The sequence below is a fragment of the Amphibalanus amphitrite genome, unplaced genomic scaffold (assembly GCF_019059575.1).
Source record: "Amphibalanus amphitrite isolate SeventyFive unplaced genomic scaffold, NRLGWU_Aamphi_draft 000270F_arrow, whole genome shotgun sequence".
Classification (NCBI taxonomy): Eukaryota; Metazoa; Arthropoda; class Thecostraca; order Balanomorpha; family Balanidae; genus Amphibalanus; species Amphibalanus amphitrite.
Genome location: NW_024881765.1, coordinates 440,857 through 464,197, shown reverse-complemented (window position 1 = coordinate 464,197; position 23,341 = coordinate 440,857). Strand labels below are relative to the sequence as shown.

At 51.3% G+C, this 23,341-nt stretch overlaps 1 protein-coding gene across 3 annotated transcripts in view; it reads left to right on the top strand.

The window, feature by feature from the left end:
- Positions 1-215: 215 nt before the first annotated feature.
- The window catches only part of LOC122387012 (WSCD family member AGAP003962-like), a 31,164-nt gene continuing 8,038 nt past the window's right edge, over positions 216-23,341 (top strand). The window contains exons 1-2 of one of the 3 annotated variants that reach the window (XM_043376805.1): positions 216-379; positions 11,830-15,329. In XM_043376805.1, coding sequence (XP_043232740.1) covers positions 14,626-15,329 — 704 coding nt within the window. In that variant the 5' untranslated portion in view covers positions 216-379; positions 11,830-14,625. The remainder of the gene's footprint in view (positions 380-11,829; positions 15,330-23,341) is intronic. The other 2 variants (XR_006257476.1, XM_043376806.1) reach the window with 2 other exon arrangements.

The window sequence follows — 23,341 nt, the reverse complement described above, 5'->3', positions numbered from 1 at the left end:
ACGGCGCACCAAAAAAGTCACTGTCAGAAACTCCCGATTCCACGTACAATAATGGAGACTAAATGCGCAACTAAATAATTTTTTCTGCCCAATTCAAAACATTTCATCAATTTCCAACAGAATGACACCCCAAATATACATATATTCCGAAATTGCCCACGGCCATCCGTGAGGCCGTTTCCAACCATAGTGCGCCGGCCGCCGAGTCGCCGCCCGCCAGTGACGCGCAGTCCTCCGCCCAGTTAACACTGGACAGACACCCGTCGGCAGTGACCAGACGCAGCAACCAGAGCAGCAGCCGACCGAACAGCCAGATCGACACAAAACACATGTGCGCCGCAGGGCTGAACTCCAAACAAAGGGGCGACGTATATGGAAGGTAAGCGGGTGCAATTTATTTGAACGTATAACTAAATACAGTGTAAATTATGGCGTTGGAGGCGATGGGTGTGTTTTCGCGCTACCTGTTACTAGGCTATTGAGCCACACTAGGCTATTGAGTTAGCGTAAGTAACAAGCAGTAACTTATGCATAAATTGCTGCTAATCCCCCCCCCCCCCCACTCCCCCTCCTGTCATGCGATACGGCCGCTTTCTAATAAGCCGGAGGGACCCAGTGCGTCGCAAGCGTGGTCGCAGCTGCGATGTGTCGCAAGTTGTGTAGTGACTAGTGACTCATTTTCGGAGGGATCCAGTGATAAGTAGTGTTGTAATTATAATGCAATTTTTAGTGCGTTCTAAACATTGTACCCTGGAAACAATGAGGATCATCGTATATATCTGAGTTCAAAAAGCATCTGATATGCACCTTCTTTGTTGAAAGTTTCAGCTTCAAAATTTGACCTTTTGGCCTGACCGTGACCTGAAGTTTGCCATAACTAGCTTAAAGTGGCTTCAGACGGCACAGGCGTTACTATTTTCGAATTCTGATTTCAAAGTTGCAACGTATACTGCTTTGCTACATGACTCCCGTTTCGGGCCACGCGCCTTATAGCCGGCGCTAGACTTCCTCCGACTTGCAGCATGTCTCCGGCGAGATACCGCTTATGTTTGCTCGGACAGCTCATCTTTGAGCTCTACCAAACTCTGTTAGTCGTCCTCGAAGATAACCGTCGGTTTGTGCCCCACAGAAATAAATCCAGGGGCGTAAAGTCGGGTGACTGCGGAGGTCATGAGGTGGCGGTAGTCTTGAAAATCACCCAATCTTCCGTGTAATCCCGGGTGACACAGCAGGGGCGATCTGCGCAAAGCCAATCGTGTTGAAACAACTGCTGGTTGAAGGTGCTGACACGCTAAATACTGCAGCGAACTGAATAATCGCTGGAGGATGCTTTGGCTCCCATATTGGTTTACCGTCCCCGCATTTCCACTGTATAGTCCTCGAATAAAATGGCACCGGTGATAACGGTCGTCAAGTTAGATGTAAGTGAATCCTAATCTATAATCTAAGATTCGGAATCAGGTGAGCCCCTATACGATTTGGACCAAACTTGGTCAGTGGATAGTACGTAACGTCCTGATTACGACGCACCCAAAATCTAAGCTCGGCCCGCCATATTTACGAAGTTACGGATGTTTGAATTTCAAGGTCATTCGGGAGAGCCCCTGCGATTTCCGTCAAAATTTGTGTACAGACACTCTAGATGCTCCTCATTACGGATATCACAAAATTTAAGCTCGGCCCGCCATATTTACGAAGTTACGGAGGTTTGAATTTCAAGGTCATTTGGGTGAGCCCCTGCGATTTCCGTCAAAATTGGTATACGGACATATTACATCCTCCTCATTACAAATATCATATAAGTTAAGCTCGGCCCGCCATATTTTTTAAGTTACGGAGTCACAAAGTTACGGAATTTCAAGGTCATTCGGAGAGCCCCTCCGATTTTCGTCAAAATTTGTATGCGGACACATTACATGCTCCTTATTACGAATATCGTAAAAGCTAAGCTCGGCCCGCACTATTTCAAAAGTTAGAGATGTTTGAATTTCAGTGAGTTTCAAACATCTCTAACTTTTGAAATAGTGCGGGCCGAGCTTAGCTTTTACGATATTCGTAATTAGGAGCATGTAATGTGTCCGCATACAAATTTTGACGAAAATCGGAGGGGCTCTCCGAATGACCTTGAAATTCCGTAACTTTGTGACTCCGTAACTTGAAAAATATGGCGGGCCGAGCTCAACTTTTATGATATTTGTAATGAGGAGGATGTAATATGTCCGTATACTAATTTTGACGGAAATCGCAGGGGCTCACCCAAATGACCTTGAAATTCAAACCTCCGTAACTTCGTAAATATGGCGGGCCGAGCTTAAATTTTGTAATATTCGCGATGAGGAGCATCTAGAGTGTCCGTACACAAATTTTGACGGAAATCGTAGGGGCTCTCCCGAATGACCTTGAAATTGAAACATCCGTAACTTCGTAAATATGGCGGGCCGAGCTTAGATTTTGGGTGCATCGTAATCAGGACGTTACGTACTATCCACTGACCAAGTTTGGTCCAAATCGTAGGGGCTCGCCTGATTCCGAATCTTAGATTATAGATTAGGATTCACTTACATCTAACTTGACGACCGTCCGGTGATAAATCCCTTTTGCGCAAACTGTTCTGATGTTGTGCCGATTGCGATGAAATTAGCCGTTTTCACGACGGGCTATCCGGCGAATGCACCTGATTTGATCAAATCTGCACCTAATTTCTTTTACAGCAAATATCTTCATTTTATGAATTTATTTCAGTGTTTTAATCGATGATGCTCTCTGATAATATGACAAAGCAGGCATATAAGCAGTTAGTGCAACCCTAGCTGATAGCTGCTAAGAAACACACTGAACCTGATTTGACCAAATCTGCACCTAATCTGTACCAGATGTGCACCAAATGTGTACCAGATGGCCGTCGTGAAAACGGCTATTATGAACGTGTCATGAGACGGCAATGCTCGACGCTGTGATGTATCTCTCAGAATCTCTTGATAACGGACAGGCTGCAGGCTGTGGGGGGGGGGATTTTTTGCCCCCTCCCCCTTTAGTTTTTTCGATATATCTCCAGAACCGCTGCGCCGATCGTCACCAAACTTTCAGTACCTTCCCGTGAATAGCTATTGCACATTGTGACCAAAAAATGTTCCAGGGCTGTGGTAGGGTGGCCGCTAATGACGTCGGAGTGACGTCATTTCTGCCATTTTCGACAAAAAAAGGTTTCGCGGGAAGAGCTTTCAGGCCTACAGCTTTGGAGATACAGAAAAATATTTCAACATGAAAGGTGCAGAAATAACAGGGTTACAAAACTGCTATCTCGAATTTTTAAATTTTTGGGTTTGACCCCTAAAAATAAAAAATAGTTTTATAATATAATAGCCGAAAAAAATCCAAAAAGATTTTTTGAATTTCGAAAAAAAACCCGGAATATATGTGATAAGTCCTTACCACCTTCTATCCACATACCAAATTTGAGATCGATACTTCTTTTTTTTGACAAAGTTATAGTGAAAACACTGTTCAAAATTGATGGCGTTAAATTTTAAAACTCAATTTTTAGCAATTTCAGACCTCGTAGCGCAAAACCAGGGCATATTTTAAGGATTTTTCACTGCGTCCCAAAGGTGGCATAGGGCACATGCTTTGATCGGAAAGGGCACATTGCAAGCGAAATAGTATATAATGCAAGTGAGATAATGTACAGATACATTGTATACTGTGCTGGTGGAGGGGCACTGCAAGCGGGATATTGGGAGCGGGCTGTGATTGCTTTTGGCCAGTCTCGAAATTCGCCCAGTCGTAGTGCGTTCTTTATCCGCATTCAAAGGGCGGGCATTTACATTGAAGAAATAGTATGCAGTGCTCTAGCGAGGAACATCTTGATATATGTAGTTAGGATTTTAAATGACCTTTTCCAGCTTGAGGAAAAGGTCATTTAAAATCCTAACGACATTTACATTGTTGTTATAGTCACTCGTTTTCCTGAACGGCGTTGGGCGTGTTTGACCTCTCTTGACGCACCAAATTGTACCTATGCTTAGAGAATAAAATTGAATATGCACATGATTAAAATGTGATACATACGTCTCTTCATGCGTTTTTCACCCTTATCAATCGATTCAAAATAGAGGTTGACGTCTGAAACATTGCCAATTTGCATTGAATATACTATGTGTTTTAAATAATTAGATGACGTAAGGTCAAACAGTACCCACCTAAGTTGCGACAAGAAATTATCGGATTCTAAAGCTACATAAAAAAATCCATCATAGATTAATGCTTTGGATGAACGGATGCTTTCGATGCTTCGGATTTCGCTTCCTTACTGCCTATCATGTAATATAACCCAAACTTTTCCCAATGGAAGTTCCTTTGTTTAATTATTATGCCCAGAAATGTGTCGATTTTGTGCCATTTCCGGGCGCTTTGGGGGAGGGGGAGCATGGCCCCGTGGCCCCCTCTATATCCTCCTATGGCCAGACGGCCATGACGGCCCTGATCTGACCGTATGCCATCAAATGTCAAACATCGCAATGATGCGATATTTTTTTTCGGAAAACGTGCCGGTATCTCAAAAACTATGATAGCTAGGAGGGCGTAATCGATAGGAGAAAAGCAATCGATATATCTTGAACAGCTCTTTTGTCAATATTTCGCCAGAATTGAGTTCAGATCAACGGTTAAGGCTCCATAGCCAAAAACGGGTAAAATTACAATTTTTGTCAATATAGGTTTCATGAAAAGCTTTTGAACTAAAAAAGGTAGAGAATTTTCGTTTGCACGATAGTTCTTCTCTCATTTTTACCTCGAAATGTCAAGGTCAGAACTTGACCTCACATTAAGGTCATTTCGTGACCAAGATAGATCATGTCGCATATCAGTCGATGCGTTTCGATGAGGCACCTCAAAACAATGATACAGTCCACTGTGCATGCAAAAGCCCTGTTGGGCCGGATTTTGGGCCAGGCTCCGGGCCTGCGGGCTCCAACTTGACATCTCTAAACAGGACTTAAGGGAAGGGCAGGACACAGAGTCTGAGCTCTAAGGACAGGGCAGGCACAGGCCATGAAGCTAAGATAAGACGGATCCTACTTGAGGGCTGGGTAGGATGCAGGGTCCGAGGGCAAGGCAAGGCGCGGGTCTGAGGCTATCATTACACAAGGCCGGAGAGTAGTGCAAGACACAGGGCCTTAGAACACCTGATGATCAACACACCTGATGGCAGGGCAACACGCAGGATCTTAGAGCAGGGCAAGAAATAGTACCTAAAGGTAGAGCAAGACATAAGACACAGGTGTGGCACAAGGCCAGAAACACCGCCCACGTCTTGTCATACCTTCGGGCCCCGAAGGTATGACAAGACGTGGGCGGTGTTTCACGGACGCTGCTATCAAATTCCGCGAGCTGACGTCATACTTGTGGTAGTGTTTGAGCAATGGGCCTGTTGATGTCTCCATGGAAACCCAATTTGACACGTGTAGTAGCAGCGTGCTGCTATCACCGGTGAAACAGGGCCAGGGTATGGGGCCTGAGGGCAGGGCAAGGCTCAGGGCATGAAGGCAGAACAAAGCACGGGTTCTGAGGACAGGTAAGGGCACGGGGTATGAGGACGGGAAACGGCACGGGACCTGAGGGCGGGAGACACCACAGGGCCTGATGACAGGGCAGGGCACAGCCCCTGAGAGCGGGCATGGGACACGAGACCTTAGGGCAATGCAGAATACAGGGCTTGAGGGCAGAGTAGGACACAGGGTCTGATGGCATGGGACGGCACAAGGCCTGACGACAGGGCAGAGCACAGCAACTTACGGCGAGGCAGGGCACGGGCCTGAGGGCGATACAACGCATAAGGCTTAACCCTCGCCCATGTAGGGGGGGGGTTGGTGCAACCCCCCCCCCTGAGGTTTTTCGGAAATAGTGCAAAAACGGCGGCGCGCAGCGCCGCCAAATTTTGGGTACCTTATGGGGCAAACCTTGCGCATCTTTTGATAAAAAAAAATTTGACCGGGTCATGTCAGGTCACGGAGTTATGACGTCACAAAGGGAACAGCCTCCGGCCGGATTTTCACAAACTGAGTGCCAACGCCCGAGGTTTCCTGCCGGTGGTACGGACATCGGTTGATGGATCGTGATGAAACTTCCCATGCATGTTGGGGCAAGTATTGGCTATCATATGGTATAAGAAACTTGACCGGGTCAGGTCAGGTCACGGAGCTATGACGTCACAAGAGGAACAGCGTCCGGTACTACTTTTGAAAAGCGCCCGAACCACTATTTTGCTAATTCTTGTCACCTCAATGGGAATATGCAGCAATATTAGCTTCTATAGGGAGCAAATGGACCTTCCAAATCCAAAAATACAATCAGATTTCAAAAATTTAAATTTTGATTTTTCGAATTTCTGCCGCCGACTGTGACCTTGCCGACTTCCGGCGCTCCCAACGCGCCATTGTTAGAGCTAGGGAAACGAAATACATACCAAACGATAGAGAATTGATCAAGGAACACGATAGTGAAGGTTTCAAGTCGATATCTCCCACCGTTTTGCCGCAATCGCCGCGGAAAGTTGAAAAAAGTCTATTTTTCCGAAAATTTGACCTTTGACCGGTCAAAAGTAGGTCAAATGTTGACCTAGGACCAAAAAATATACCACCAATCGCGTGATCTCGGCGAGAGCAATCCGTTGGTCTTTTCCGCTAAGCTCTACGACGCTCCGTTTTCAAACGCCAAGGGGGGGGTCGCACCAACCCCCCCCCCCTGCATGGGCGAAGGTGGCAGATCGCCGTTTACGGGCGAGGGTTAATGGCAGAATAGGGCACAGGGTCTAAGGGCAAGGCAATGCACATGAGGCCTGGAAGCAGAACATGACAGGACAGGGCCTGAGGCAGGGCAAGGCATTAGGCTCGAGGATGGGCGCGGGGCCGGGGCATGAGGACATGGGAAGGCACAAGGCCTGATGGCAGGGCAGGGCACAGTACCTGATGGCAGGGCAGGGCACAGTACCTGAAGACAAGGCAGCGGCACGGGGTCTGAAAGGCTTGAGGTCAGAGAAGGGCAGGGGCCCCAAACTAGGGTAGGGCAGGGCACGGGGCCAAAAGACGGGAAGGCAGCGCATCAAATTTCCAGGCAGAATATATAAAGTATCGTGTTTGAGGGCAGGGCAGAGCGGGGCACAGGGCCTGAATGCAGAGCAGGGCACAGGGCCGGAAGAAAGGGCGGGGCAAGGTACAAGAGTCAAGACCTAAGGACAGGGCACTGGGCAGGGCACATATCCTAGGGGTATAGTAGGGAAGCACATAATAAGGTGTATGACCAAGGGTAGGGCAGGGCACAAGGACTGGAGAGGGCATGTATGTGCTTAGGTACATAGTAAATCAGGGCACAAAGCAATCGGAAAGCCAACATCTTTTACACAGTAAAAGACCGAGGCATGTTACTTATTTTTGCTCGCACTTTTCGGCTGAAACCGTGGCATTTCAGTGCGTTAGGCGGCACGGGCGGACATCGATAGCAGCGCCTCTATCGGTCACTAGGGAAAGCTGGGCTGTAGGCGACGAAATACCGGCTGAGTTGTCACACGTTGAATAGGTTTATAGACATCCGTCTTGTGAAAAAGTTGAACTTTTGCCTTCAATATTTCTACAGGCAATTTTAGAAGTGTCTTCACATAGATTACAACACCGTTTGGATTATTGTATTCACTTCAAGCCTTCCCTATTGTTCTTGATGATGCGGGAACTATTTCTAAATAGTATTTCTAGCTTAATTAAAAAACATATTGTGCAAACGATGAAAAAAGCATATATGGAAGATTTTAAATGCAATTTTCTCTAGCAATTAATGGTAAATTCTCTACAGATGAAGAAAAAGATGCATGCTAACTGATAATTTAAAGTTCTTGGGGCCAGTTGTTTTCTTCTTTTCTTACGTCGCCCCAATGGCCGCGAATACACTTGTGATAACGCCTATCGGTGGGACGCAGTGGTCCAAATTTCGCGAGGGCTACGTCCCAAAGGCAGGGGGCTGCGTCCCAAAATGGGACGCAGTCAGTATGTTAAAATATGCCCTGCCCACCATTAAACTTCTCGTGACGAGTTGCATCGAATCATTACCCATTTTATGCAAAACTATCAACTTTGAAATTTGACCTTTTTTAAACCTTGACCGGACCTCACTGAACTCTATTACCGGGGTTACATGAGCGATCCGTTCCAAATACGCACTACGCTAATGCGCATCAGCTCCCCACAAACGGATCTACGGCACCGGTTACATGAGACTAATTCGTTTTATCTACGTCAAACGGATCTTGTTTGGCTCACCCGGGCTGACTCCTCGACGGCCGGTAATTCGCATCACAAACGGAATAGGATTAGCGTACAGTCATGGCGCAGTTGCGGCATTTACCGGGACGACTAAGCTAAATTTTAAATAATTATATCATTTGATAGGCTCAAAAACATTTAAAATTAACATGAAATCAAAAAATGAAAACAAAGTTTTCTTGTTTTAAGTCAGTGGGCACTGATTCGCCATGCAGCGACAGCAGGGTGGTCAGAAAAAAATTATCTATCAAAATATTTCATTCATTTTATTTCACATGCAAAGACTAAACCAAAATACCAACATTTTTTTGTTATTTTCTACGAGGCAGCCAATAAAAAAATGCTTAGTATTTTGCATTTTGACGCTTCCAGTCAGCAAAGAATAGTTCTTGTGAAATACGGCCCGAATCGTGTGCCTCGGACGTTTCGGTTACATGAGCGATCCGTTCCAAATACGCACTATCGCTAATTCGCATCAGCTCCCCAAGAACGCATTCAGTGCACCGACTACAAGAGCAAATTCGTATCAGTGACGTCAAACGGGTCTAGTTTGGCTCTCGGCCCGATGCGCATTACAAACGGAATAGCATACAAATGTGGCGCATTTCCGTAGCAATAGAGGTGACTGAATTAAAAATTTAATATCTCATGTCTTTTTTGCATTTAATCTGCTCAGAACATCCTCAATTAACTTAACAAAAAAAGTTGAACATAAAGTTGTCTTGCTTTGACTCATTGGGCACTTGCCTCTCTTGATTCGTCTGTAGTGCTGTCAGAAAAATGTTTCAACTGAAAGTACTTTGATATTTTCTTTTTGGTTTTCACTATATTTATTGACAAAATACCGATATATTTTTTTAATTATTATTTCAAAAGAAGCAAATGAAAAAAAATACCTATTATTTTGCATTTTAATGTTTCTTTTTGGAAAGAAATAGTTCCTGTAATACGGATCTTGGTCCTATTCGCTTCTAAGCCTCTTTCTCAGCGGATTTTGTTTGGACCGCCGATTCGTATTAGCAGGTGGATACATGAGTCGGTAGTACGCTCCTGATTCGCATTAGCGGTGAATCCGATCGTGATACGTATTTGCTTTGCTCATGTAACCGCGGATCGGATCGCCGATTCGTACTAGCAGGTGGCTACATGAGTCGGTAATGCGTTCCTAATTCGAATTAGCGGCTAAATACGTATTTACTGTGCTCATGTAACCCCGATATATAATGTGGAATGCGCATCGGCCGCCAGATGGTGTCCAACGGTGCCGCCATGTTGCGCAGACCAGGAAGCGGCCGCCGCCTGTGTTGGGGAATAGGGAATTCGAGACCTCGATTTACGTTTGCGGTCGCTGCATGCGTTACGTTCAAGCTATGTGGACACGGAACCCGGCATCTTACGCAGAATTGAGTGGAGAACAAGATGGAATCCAAAAAAATCCTCAGATACAAGGAACTAATACGTTAAACCCTTATAAGTCAATGGGGAAATATGAAAATTGCTATATTTCCGCCGAGAATGATCTGAAACTATCTCAAGCATATAGAATCATGATTTCATGCACTGCTTGCAAGGTTCTATGCTTCATATTTGCATTGTTGCCCTTGCGTGACGTCATTTGTGACGTCACAAGTGTCACCATTTTTCTTCAATAACTCCCGATCAAATTGAGCTAGCGAGTCGGGAAAGCCACCAATGGACTCAGGAAGACCTGCCGAATCGAATGATATGCGACATGACCTCTTTCGACCAACTTCGTGACCTGGGGTGCTGACCTGACCTTGACCTGAGGTCAACACCCTAAGTTGACCTGACCCGAACAAAAAGTATATCACTCGATGCGCCTGAGCTAGCTGAACACGATGGTGCCAAAATCGCGGCTCTACGGCCATTTTTGGCGAAGTTATTAACCAAAAACCGAACCCGTGCCTTAGATCACTTGACCTGACCTCAGAGGTCACCGGTTGACCTGAGACCTTTACAGTGGCTTCCTAGTTCCTACCAGTCATTTTGCATTATACTTTGCCGCATACGACCACTTTACCGCTTAATTCTAGTTTAATTAGCGGCGCATTAGCGAGGTGGGTTCAATCAACCCGCCGGGGCAAATGTAGGTCCGGCGAGTGAATTTGAGGAATTCTGAAGATACGATCGTGTTCCCCAATCAATTCTGCGTAAGATGCCGGGTTCCGTATCTTCGTAACTTGAACGTAACGGATGCGGCGGCCGCAAACGTAAATCGAGGTCCCGAATTCCCTATTCCTCAACACAGGCGGCAGCCGGTTCCTGGTCTGCGCAATATGGCCGCCACCGTTAGACACCACGGCAAATAGGGTTGAAGCGGCAGTGCTCCCCTGTGCCAGACCTCCACCAGAAAGTGACCTAAACCGTACCTGATGGTCTTATAACCATTGAGTTGGAAATGGTCATTTCACGATGGAACCGTGCAAATTATATTAGCGGGAAGTTGCGCCCTAGTCACCTCCCACCTCCGCCAGCACAGGTCGTGCCTCAACACGGAACAGGCCGCGCCACCTAGGTGCGCCGGGGAGAACTACAGGTCGCATAGTGCCACCAGATGTCGCGCACACATGAGAGGCGCAGATATATAGATTAAATTGCTGCGCGCACTCCGTCGCTCGGCGTCCTAACGGAAAAGGCCGCTTGGGCTGCGTTGCCTCGAGTCCAAACATAAGTCGTATGTCGGACATACTTACGTGCAGTTGTGGTAGCCGTTGTGGTTCCAGAGCCTGCGCCCACGCTGTGAGTTGCTAAAATACATGCATGGTAGAAATCAACGCTGTTACAATATATCACCCACGATCTAAAATCTATATCTGCGCCTCTCATGTGTGCGCGACATCTGGTGGCACTATGCGACCTGTAGTTCTCCCCGGCGCACCTAGGTGGCGCGGCCTGTTCCGTGTTGAGGCACGACCTGTGCTGGCGGAGGTGGGAGGTGACTAGGGCGCAACTTCCCGCTAATATAATTTGCACGGTTCCATCGTGAAATGACCATTAGCGTTAAGGTTGCTAAGTGAGTCCGGGCGGAGCTATACGTTCGGTGTTTTGGCATTGGCTGGCCTCGACCCCTGGCCCCTTCCTGGGCTCTTCTGAAAGACGCCAAAGTTGACCCAAACTGTGACATCATCGGTGACCCCGAGGTCAATGAAATTTGGTTTCCTTCGATAAATTTGACAGGGCTATCGAACGCCGTTTGAATTTTAGGAATCCATTCAGTAGTTTCGGAGATACGGGGGGGACAAAAAATGCCCCCCCCGCGCGGAAGGTGGCCAGGAGGCCCACCGCCGCGCAATGGGCCTCCCGTAACTGAAATACTGACAAAGCTGACAAAGCTCCCGTAACTGAAAAGCTGACAGTAACTATGAAAAAGAGGCTTATTGAAGCCTTGGCATTTCCTCATTTTCTGTACTGTTTGACTGTTTGGGGAAGCTGTGGTAGTGCCCAAAGACATCGTATGCAGAATGTGGTTTGCGACATTCATACGATTTACTGTCCACAGGGTCGGCTACCGTCGGCTGACTCCAGCATTGTTCACCATGTCGTCTACCAGCTGACCAGTCTGGGATGGTCGCTCTCAGCACGCCGCCACCCAGCACAGTGTGGGAGACACTGGCAGTGATGGCAGTGACCTGCGCCGCGGTACCGGTGACACCCGCTGCGCTGTCTGCGTCACCGGCCACTGGCACGCCCCAGTCGTGCCAGCCGCAGCTGGAGCTGGTCGGCCCGTCCTCGGAGGGAGGCGGTCAGGTGCTCCGAGTGCTGCCCGCCGGCGCCGGCTGCCGCTGCGCTTCGCCCAGACTCGTTATCGACGTCTGCGACACCATGTCCACGCCTTGCGAGAAGCTCGAAGGCGAGTTGCACTGGCCTCGCTGGCGCGCCGTGTCGGCGCTGAACCTGAGCACATCGCGGCTGGAGGTCGTCCAGTACGCTGGGTGGTACGGCGTGCTGGGGGACAGTTCCGACTGCATGCAGCCGGCGCCGCTGTGGGTGGATGGCCTCCGGGTCGCTTCGTGGAACGTCACCAAGTCCGATCAGTTCGTCGTAGGCCTCGAAGGCGAGAAGGAAAGCGACAAGGATAATGACGACGAGGACGACTGCGATGATGACGACGGTTGTACCACTGCCCTCGGCAGGGTACTGTGTTTGAGTGTTCTGGTGGTCGATCAGTTCGACCCCTCCACAATCCTGAATGTGGCGTTCCCCTGGCTGCGGGTGTGTTTGAGGAAGGTCAACTGCACAGGACAAGGCTGCCGGCAGTGCCGAACCGTGCCGTTTCCTCAGCGGTCGGCGGAGCTTTTCTGCGGCAGGAACGGGTCTCTGACACCCGGCGATCGGTACCGGATCAGTGTGTCACCCGATCACGACGCACTGTGCGCCTCCCACCTGCGCAGCTGCCCCACCCGCGCCTGGTTCGTCCAGCTTCCGGTGGTGGCTCCTCAGGAAGTGACTCAAGTGAAGCCGGTGGGCGTTGGGCCCGTTGCCATCAGCTGCATATTCCTGGGTGTCGCCGTCGCCATCGCCGCTGTCGCCGCCATCGCAGTTGTGTTGAAGAGGTTCCGCGGACGGCAGACTGTCCAGCAGACCGAAGTCACCGCCCCGCTCCTGCAGGGTCAGATCAGCGTCTCTCGACCGGTGACCGTGCTGTTGGCGGCTCCAGCGCAGGCTGCCGCCGGCCGGGCGGTGCGCCACCTCCGCCTGAAGCTGCAGACGTTCGGCGTGGACACGCTCTCGCTGCAGGACCGCGCGGTGATGTGTCTTTTCCAGCGACATCCGAGCCTCGCAGACGCGCTAGGACGGCCGCCACTGCAGGGCGCAATGATCGTCTTCGTCGGAGGAGAAGGAGAGGAAGGCGGCGTTGATGAGGGCCTCCGTAGCGCTGTAAACGGCCATGACAGTGGTGAGGGCGAAGAAAAGGACGCACAGGAAAGAACATTGGAACTCGCTGATGGCGCCACGAATGGAGTGGTTGGCGGCGTTCAGCAGCGTCTGTTCTTCAGCCTGCTTCAGTACGTGCGCAGCAGTCTGCTGGCGTGCAACTACAGGCGCGTGTTCGCCGTGGCCGTGGGGGACACGGCGTTGGACCCGCTGCTGGCAGACGTCTCCTGGGGTCGGCTGTTCAGGGTGGACGACAGCGCAGAGCTGGTGCGGCACCTGCTCGCAGCCGCCGCCGCCCCCGCTGGCGGCCCTAACATCACTGACCTCTGCAAGCCCGACCGGCAGAATCCACCGGAGAATGAGGAGCTCTTTTCTGTTGTGGAAGAGGATGAAACACTGGTGCATAGATGCAGAGGAGAGGAAGACGGAAAGATAATAACTCAAAAGGAAAACGTTCAAAGTTGACAGTGATGCACATTGTTTACAATGTGTGCACTAGTGTGTAGAAGTTTATCATAAGTCAGAAATATGTGTTATGGCAGCTTTAGCATGTGAGGCACCAATTGAATTCTTACACCCTATGGAAATTTTGTTAGAGGTGCGGAGGGTCTGGTTGAAGCATCCGTGACCGTCGGAAATTCGAATATTCATTGGATATGTTATGTCTGAGGCTTATCAGTCTGCGCGGGACGAAGAAGTCTAGCTTGCTGGCCGAACGCATGCGGAGATGGTTACAGACCCCTATGGTGTCCCAAAAGTAATGACCTGACAAAAAGGTGACAGGTGACTGAAAGTGAACCACCATCTGCGTGATGCCTTTACGTCACGTCACATATGTATGACCTCAGCGTGTGCGTGTACCGCCACACACTAAGTTACGTTGCTGGGTACTCTTGCACCCACCACCACAACTGGGTGACGTGTCGGTGGAACGGATCGATGGGCCCCCTGGCTACCGGCTGATACATGCCCCGTCGGTGTCGACTGAGGTGTGTGGTCACCGACGGCCGTGACGCCCAGTCCGCCGCTCCCGACGCAGACCGATCGCGCCACGACGAGTGTGTGTGGGTGGAATTACTTACCGGCAGTGGGTGAACGGTATCCATCGAGCAACGAGGCCAGCGTGCAGCAGCAGCAAACTCGGGGTAGCCATTCATTCCTGCAATGCCCCGTGCGGCTGGGCTGTTTGCTCCAAAGCATATGCAGCTGAATGGTGAATGGCCATCTGTCCCATAGGTTATAAGCATACGCTCAAAGCTGCTGTTTAAGATTTCGCAGTGACGTTGGGCTTCTAGTCAGTTATCGGTTAGAGCGGGACGAGTGATTGTTTGAATAAAGACGTGACTGTGAGGCAGGATTGGCGAGAGAGAGCTGCAGAAGATCAGAAGTGGACGGGTATTTGCGTTTGTGCGGCGGCGCAATGCTTAAACTGCTGGCGGTAAGCACTCTGCTTCGGAGGGTAAGAGAAAGCCCCGAGTCACGTCGGCGTCGTCTTAATCCCAACACTGAAGAAGAAACAGCGACTGAGACGGAGACAGAGTCAGAATCGGCGACCGACTCGGAGCCGGAATCAGAGACCGCGCCTACTGAAGCGCAACGTGGAGGGTCAGCGATGGTGGGGAACGATCAGTCAGATTCACAGCTGGACGCCGGTCTCAGGTCAACCTCAAAGGCCTGCGCTGCTGAGGAATCCCCTTTACCACCAGCTCAAGAGTCAGTGGCTCCCACTCGGCGACCGAAGACCGCCCGAGTTCGTCGGACCCCGCCGGGGGCAGACGGGGTGGGTGGGGCGCCGGCAGACGGGGTCAGTCGCACACCGGCGCACCGGCAGCCCCCGGCCCGTCCTGGCAGCTGGTGGCCGCAGCTCTCCGCCGGACGTCTGATCGGCCTGGCCATGGCGGCCGTGCTGCTGGCCACGGTGACGGTGCACTCCTTCAACCAGCTGCGACAGGACCAGCTGCTGCACCGACCGCGTCTCACCTACGGCCAGTGGCTGGCGCGGCGGGAGGCCAACGCCACCGAGCCAGCCGTGCTGCTCGGCACCAGGCGGCTGCGCTTCAACACCACAGCACCCGTGCACGTGCGCTGGCCTGACCACGACACGTGCCGCCACCACGTCGTGAGGTGAGTGGTACCAACACTGGCGGATCGGGGGTCTAGGGGTACCCCGGATTTCGATATTTAAGTGGAAATATTGCTGTCTTCGCGGTAGCGAACAAAATTGATGTGATTTTTTAGAGGTTCACCATTTGACAATAAGCAAACTTCGGGTTCAATGGCTTTGGGTTGGGGCCTCAGCCACATTCTTAACTGGATTAACTGCAGATCCATGGATCCAGTTAACTGGAAGGTTTAACTGGATAACTCCAAAATTTTGGAGCAAAAAAAAAGATAATTGCTTTAACAGAAACTTTGGGAGGGAGCGCATCCCCGGGCCCGAACCCGTGGCATCCAATATGTAACATCTTTCTTCATCTGACAAGACGTTTGGGCAAGAGACAGGAGTTGTGACAGACAACGACGAGCCTGCTTGTTACTTCTGTGATTGAATGATCAATAGCTGAACAGGTAATGCGAGAAATAAATGTGAATCGTTCTTATCGCGTACCTTCCTTCCATTTAACACATCGCTCACATGCACCCACGCTGGCGGCGTCTGTGTGCTGTTGGTTATTTCATGGCGCTCTTTCATTCTCTAGACACCGATGTGTTCCTTCGCGACCGGTATGCCCACTTTGGCGCCGTGTGTCGATGTTTTCGGCACCGCTTTACTATGCACTGACTCCTTAACTGGCTGCCGAGACGAGACGCACCGACTGCACTCGTGATCTGGTCGACCGCAGGATGACCTTCGCGAGAAGGCGACAAACTCATATCGGATTCATGCTAACTATCTGCATAATGAGTATAAGCTGGTTGCCCAATGTTGCCCGTCCGATGCCTCTTAGCCTGCTTAGCATCTGAAAGGTGCAAGTAAGAACGGTACAATGAAAATGCACCGTTCACAAACGAACGTAACGGTACAATGAAAATGCACCGTTCACAAACGAACGTAACGGTACAATGAAAATGCACCGTTCACAAACGAACGTAACGGTACAATGAAAATGCACCGTTCACAAACGAACGTATAAGGGGAAGGGGGTCCGTTGGACCCCCCTTGCTGTTTGGCCCCTGATCGAGCTAGAGCTTCGCGGAAAAAACGAGCGTGTTGCCCGTCACAAGGGAAAGCCGATGATACCCAATTTTAAGGTCCTAGGTCATCAGGTGACCTTCCAGGTCAGGTCAATGACCCAAAAATCGGGAAAATCGGGGCCTGTTAGAAAGTCGTAAAGTGTGGCTGCTAAGGGGTTTGCCGGGGTGCTGATCACGAATATCGTGTTAGTTTCGATCAGAGATTGATGTCTTTAAGCATTTAGACCAGGAAGGGTCAGGTCAGGTCAGGTCAACCGGTAGGGGTCGTGACGGGTATTCGTAATACCTGTCATCCGCCTCTGACAGCAGGGCTGGTAAAAAAGCAAATTGCGTCCCCGACCAAAAAATGAGAGCGAAAAATGACCCCAACCTTTTTACGATTCATGTATGCAGGCTTCATGCAACTACGATCAGGGGCGGTCGCAGACTTGGCGTTTGGGGGGGGGGCAACTTGGCAAAGGGGCCCCTGCACTGACCCGGGGGGCCCGGTGCTAGCTTAAAGGGGCCCACGGGCGTAGTGCATGAGTGCAGAAATCCAGCCATGACCGGTGAAGCGGGGGGGGGGGGGGTAGGGAGCGGCACCCGAGCGGAGGCTCATTGCCAGCTTTGAGAGTGTACTATGTCGAAAAGGTAAGTTCATTTGGAAACATTGGTAATGTCAATAATTCACGCAGCTGTGAATTGACTACCGCAAGAAGTAAAACCGGCTAACTTAGCCATTTTGAAGATATCGTGCTAAAACTTTTGACAGTGGGTCATCGGTATGTGTTCAATCACATGTGTTCCGTTTCTTATTTTTCACTTGAGCACACATGTAAGTTTTGAAGACCATCACAGTAGCAAATGCATCGAAAGATGGATAGTAGTGTGCAAAATATCCTGAATTTGTCGTGCTGCATCGAAAGTAGTGTTGATGAGAAAATGGGTTTTATTCCGGATTATTGTGGGTAGAGAATACATTGTCTGCACCCACTGGAGAATTATTGTTGGTGCAACTTCACCCACTGCACCCGTGGCTCCTACACTAATAGGCCCATGGATAACGCTTCGGCGATACCTATCGCATAGAGGCTGCAATGTGGCCCTTAGAGTACAGTGTCAGACCCCCAGGGGCCGGCGTTGGACCCAAGGGTCAGCGAAGGGCCTCAAAGGCCCCAGATGGGGCCCCAGAGGCTGATGTGGGCCCTCAGAGGCAAATGCGTGACACCCAAAGGTAAGTCTTGGGCCCCCATAGAACATAATACGGCCATCAGTGGCCGGTGTAGAGACCTCATAGGCCAGTTGGGGGCATATAGAGGCCAGTTTAGGGCCCTCAGAGACCAGTACAGGACCTGCAAAGGGCAGTTTGAGACCATCAGAGACCGACTTGGGCACTCAGATGCTAATGTGGGTCCTTACAGGCCAGCATGGGGCCCTCAGAGGTTAGCGTGGCCGCCGTGGGGCCCTTAAAGACCGGCATGGGTCGGCGTTGGACCCCTGTTGCGACCACCGAGTCTTACTGAGGTTTCTCTTTTCTCAGGTCTTGCACTGACAGACATGTATAAATATTAACTGTGTGTGCCTGAACTGACAAGCTGGCATGATGAGATGGCATGCTGAGACTGCTATGCTGAGACTGGCATGAACTGGGAGCGGAAACTTCGGTAACGCTTTACTTTGCATATGATCTACTTTTTCATATGTTTGCTTATCATTGGTTGTTGCCATCTTCATTTTCTCTTTGTCTGTCAATGGTCATCGCTCATTAACTTCTGTGTCATTGACTGTGTTATGCGCTGTCAATGACACATGCGGTCGTCATATTTGGCGCCCGATGTAGCCCGACCCTGGCCAACTACGCTCTACGAAGAACGGCGGAGGACCACGAGGAGGACACAGATGAGTCGAGAGCCACTGTTGAATCTGTCAAGCGCAACTTCTACATGGATGACCTACTCGTTTCGGTTCCAGATGTAGAACAGGCGAGGAAGATGCGTACGAACGTGACTGAGCTGGTGGCCAAGGGCGGTTTCCGTTTGACGAAGTGGACCACGAACAAACCAGAAGCTCTCCAAGGTGTCCCAGCTGATGAAATGAGTGCATCCGGGCTCGACTTGGCGCATCTCGGCCAGGGCACTCAGCGTGCTCTGGGATGCGTGTGGAGGCCTGGTAGCGATGCTCTCGGCGTGAAGGTAACAGACATGGACGTCCCAGCTACCAAGCGTGGCGTTCTAAGAAGACTGTCTATGGTCTTCGACCCTATTGGAATCGTCTCTCCGTTTGTTCTCAGGGCCAAGCTGCTCGTCCAGCACCTCTGGAAGCTGAAGCTCGACTGGGACTGCCAGCTGAGCGGAGAAGAACCCCTGGCTTGGGAGAACTGGCTGTCGGAGATGCTTCATGTCGAGACCATCGAGATCCAGCGATGCTACGCGGCTCATGTTCCGCCGGATGGTGAAGTCACAGGTCGAGAGCTTCACATCTTTTGTGACGCATCCCAAAAGGCCTTTGGTGCAGTCGCATACCTCAGGATGTCATGTGCCGACGGCACGAACACCACCTCCTTCATCATGTCACGGACTCGTCTCGCTCCCTTGAAGCAATTGACAATTGTTCGCCTTGAGCTGCAGGCTGCTGTGTTGGGGGTGAGACTGGCCAACTTCGTCAAAGGAGAGCTCACGTGCAGTCTCGATGAAATCTTCCTGTGGACCGACAGCTCTGTGGTGCTGCGGTTCTTAAGAAACGAAAGTCGTCGGTTCCACACTTTCGTCGCCAACAGGATCGCAGAAATACAAGATTCATCAGAGACTGAGCAGTGGCACCATGTTCCCGGTGAGCTCAATCCAGCAGACGTTTGCTCTCGCGGGATGTCAGGCCCGGACCTCCAGACATGCTCACTGTGGTGGTCGGGCCCCGAGTTCTTGACCAAGGATCGTGAAGAATGGCCTCCGGAACGCGTCACGTCAACGCAAAGCGCAGAAGACGCAGAAATGAAGACTCCAAATGAAGCAGTATTTGCAGCACAGAGCAGCGAGGGGCCACTGGTGGATCCTTCCCGGTACTCATCGTGGGTGAAGTACAAACGCACGGTGGCTTGGGTGCTGCGATTCTGCTAGAACGCCAGGCGGAGTAAAGACAGCCGTGTAAGTGGAGCTCTTACGTCGGCTGAGGTCCAGTCAGCTGAGGTTTTCGTCCTCAGAGAGCTCCAACGGGCGGCGTACCATGCCGAACTGCAAGCTGTCGCCAGTGGATCTCGGCTGCCGAAGGACAGCACGCTTCTTCATCTCTCCCCGTATGTCGACGAGCGGGGACTGCTCCGAGCGAGGGGACGTCTCCGTAATGCCCCACTGGCTGAGACCTGTCGTCATCCTCTCCTCATCAGTAGGAACGATGACGTGATCAGACTGATCGTCACCGATGTCCACAGACGGACACTGCACGCAGGTCTGGAGCAGACGCTCAGTGAACTGCGGCTTCACTACTGGATTCCCAAGGCAAGATCAGTAACAAGAAAGCTCATCTACAGCTGTGCGTACTGCAGGAGGAGAAGTGCGCAGCCCCAGACTCCAATGATGGCGGACCTACCGGCGAGTCGGTTTGACATGTCTCGACCGTTTGCATGTGTTGGCCTTGACTACTGTGGCCCACTCCCCGTTCGGAAGTTCCGCAAGACCGAAAAGCGCTATGTGCTGCTCATCACCTGCCTGGCGACGCGTGCATTGCACTTGGAGCTTGTGAGCTCCATGGATACAGATGGGTTCCTCGTGGCCCTCCGGCGCTTCTTTGCCCGCCGAGGGCGTCCGCGTGTCATTTGGTCAGATAATGGCACGAATCTGGTCGCAGGTGAAAAGGAGCTCAGGAGTTGTCTGGATGCGTGGAATCAGGCACAGATCACCGACGAACTTAGTCAGCGACACATCGAGTGGCGTTTTAACCCTCCCACCGCCAGCCACATGGGCGGTGTTTGGGAGAGGTTGGTGGCGATGGTTAAGCGCGCTTTGCGAGTGGTGTTGGGCAACCAGTGTGTCAGTGAGGACGTACTGCACACCGCGCTGGTGGAAGTAGAATTCACCATCAACAGTCGCCCACTCACTTACGTGAGTTCGGACATCAATGACCCTGAGCCTCTCACGCCCAACCATTTCGTTCTGGGTAGCCCTCAGGCTGCGTTTCCTCCAGGGATGTTCACTGATGGTGATGCGTTGGGTCGAGGGAAATGGCGGCAATCCCAGGTTCTGGCCAACCAGCTCTGGCGCCGCTGGCAGCGTGAATACCTGCCCATGCTCATCCAGAGGAAGAAATGGGTTCATGAAGATCGCGATCTGCAAGTTGGAGATATCGTGCTCATGGTCGAGCAGGGGTCACCACGAGGATACTGGCCGCTGGCCAAGGTCACGGAAGTTTCTCCAGGAGATGATGGTCGGGTCCGGACTGTGACAGTGCAGACCTTCAGCGGATCTACCTATCGACGACCAGCGAACAAGATATGCTTTTTAGAAAGCTGCGTTCAGGGAAGAAACTGAGCAAACGGCCGTGAAAGCGAGAATGAAAGTCAAGAAGAGTGAAAGTTCTGTTGCTAGGCGCTTTTTATCCTAGCCTTATTCAAGTACCGTCCTGCCCCCTGTCTTACCTGTTAAACAGTACCTCATCCATTGGCTGGCACTGACACGATGCGCCCAGCGTACTGCTCGATGCTCGACCTGGAGAAGCCTCGGGCTGCTGACGTACTGCGTGGCCGCGTCCTGGAGCTGAGGGGTGGCGGCGTGCTGCGCTGGACCTGTGATCGGCTGTGTGCTCGGGACTGGTTCCGAGACCTGGCCCGCCACCGACGAGGTCTCCTGAGCCCTGGCCGCTGAGCGGAGGATGCGAGGCTGCGGAGAGGTGACGTCTGCCTGGCGCGGACGACTGCGTGAGCTGCTCGGGCGAACGCTGAGTGGAGAGGTGTAGCGGATGATGGACTCTATAGTTTTGCGCACGGTTTCGGCGTTACGGTTCGCCGGCGCGGTGCGTCTGTACGATATCTGAGTGACTGGCCGGAGAACGGGCAGGTGACAGTGCATGGAGGCTGAGTGCTGGATGCTAAAGCTGCTGTGCGATATCTGCTTTTCTCTGAAATGCGCAGTGCTTGACGCGTGCGTTCGTGCGTATTTTGAGTTAATGTGTCTAGCGTAAGTTTTTCGGCGGTCATTGAGCTGAACGCTGAGTAATCAACGATGGTCGCTCCAGTTAGTGTTCTCCTCAGGCCTAGGATAAGCACTGCAATGGGAGTGTTGCGACCACCGAGTCTTACTGAGGTTTCTCTTTTCTCAGGTCTTGCACTGACAGACATGTATAAATATTAACTGTGTGTGCCTGAACTGACAAGCTGGCATGATGAGATGGCATGCTGAGACTGCTATGCTGAGACTGGCATGAACTGGGAGCGGAAACTTCGGTAACGCTTTACTTTGCATATGATCTACTTTTTCATATGTTTGCTTATCATTGGTTGTTGCCATCTTCATTTTCTCTTTGTCTGTCAATGGTCATCGCTCATTAACTTCTGTGTCATTGACTGTGTTATGCGCTGTCTCTGCTTGCAGAAACCCCACTTCGCTGCATGCGCGCAAGGCTGTGTTTTGTGCCATTCCTTCTGTTTCTATCTTTTTCCTTTGTTTGCCTTTCAATGTATCCTTCCCTTTACGTCTTTCATTTTTGTGTACAATAAAGCGTTCAACGTACAGAAGCATGTGGGAGTACAAAGACCGCTACAACCCCAGAGGCCAGTCTCAAAGGCCAAAGATGGGCTCTCAAAGGTGATGCGGGCCCTAAGAGGCCGGCATCGGGTGTTCAGAATCCAGTGTGGGGCCCTCAGAGGCTAATGTGCGCCCTTACAGCCCAGCATGGGGCCCTCAGAGGTCAGAATGGGGCCCGGAAAGACTGGCATGGGCCGGCGTTGGACCCCAGAGGTCAGCAGAGGGCCCTCAAAGGCCAAGATAGGCCCTCAGAGGCCGATGCGGGCCCTTAGAGGCCGGTATCAGGTCTTCAGAATTCAGTGCGGGGCCCATAGAGGCTAATGTATGTCCTTACAGGCCAGCATGGGGCCCTCAGAGGTCAGTGTGGGGCCCTTAAAGACCGGCATGGGCCGGCGTTGGACCCCAGAGGCCAGCGGAGGGCCCTCAAAGGCCAAGATGGGCCCTCAGAGGTCGATGCGGGCCCATGGAGGCTGGCATTGGGTCTTCAGAATCCAGTGCGGGGGGCCTCAGAGGCTAATGTGGGCCCTTATAGGCTAGCATGGGGCCCTAAGAGGTCAGTGTGGGGCCCTAAAAGACCGGCATAGGCCGGCGTTGGACCTCAGAGACCAGCGGAGGGCCCTCAAAGACCAAGAGGGGCCCTCAGAGGTCGATCCGGGCTCTTAGTGGCCGACATCGGGTCTTCAGAATCCAGTGCGGGGCCCTCAGAGGCAATTAAAGGCTAGTCTTAGAAATGAGGCCACCAGAGCCTGTGTGAGGCCCTCAGCCGCCGGTTGGGCCCCTGAGACCGGTTTAGGGGCCCTTAAAGGCCAGTGGAGGGCCCTCAGAGGTCAACGTGGGTCCTCAGCGGTCAATGTGGGCGCTTGACCGCCACCGAAGGGCCCTCAGAGGTGAGTGTAGGACCCTCAAAGACCGGGATGGGAGCTGTTAGTAGGACCTCGTGGGTTTCTCGAGCCTCGTGACAATCGAATACGGGCCAGGGCCCCCCCAATACGCCCATGGGGGCCCATCGGTTGTTTGGGGGGGGGGGCCAAATGATATGATGGCCCCCCTGATTTGCCTTTGGGGGGGGGGGGGCATGGCCCTGATGCCCCCCCCCCCCTGCGACCGCCACTGACTACGATGCGCGTTTCCTTAGGTTTCATTTCTATATTATTTTTTACGAGCAGTCATATGTACTAAATTGCTTATCAGACTCGCGCTTCGAAATTTCCAGTTTGTTAATTAAATGTC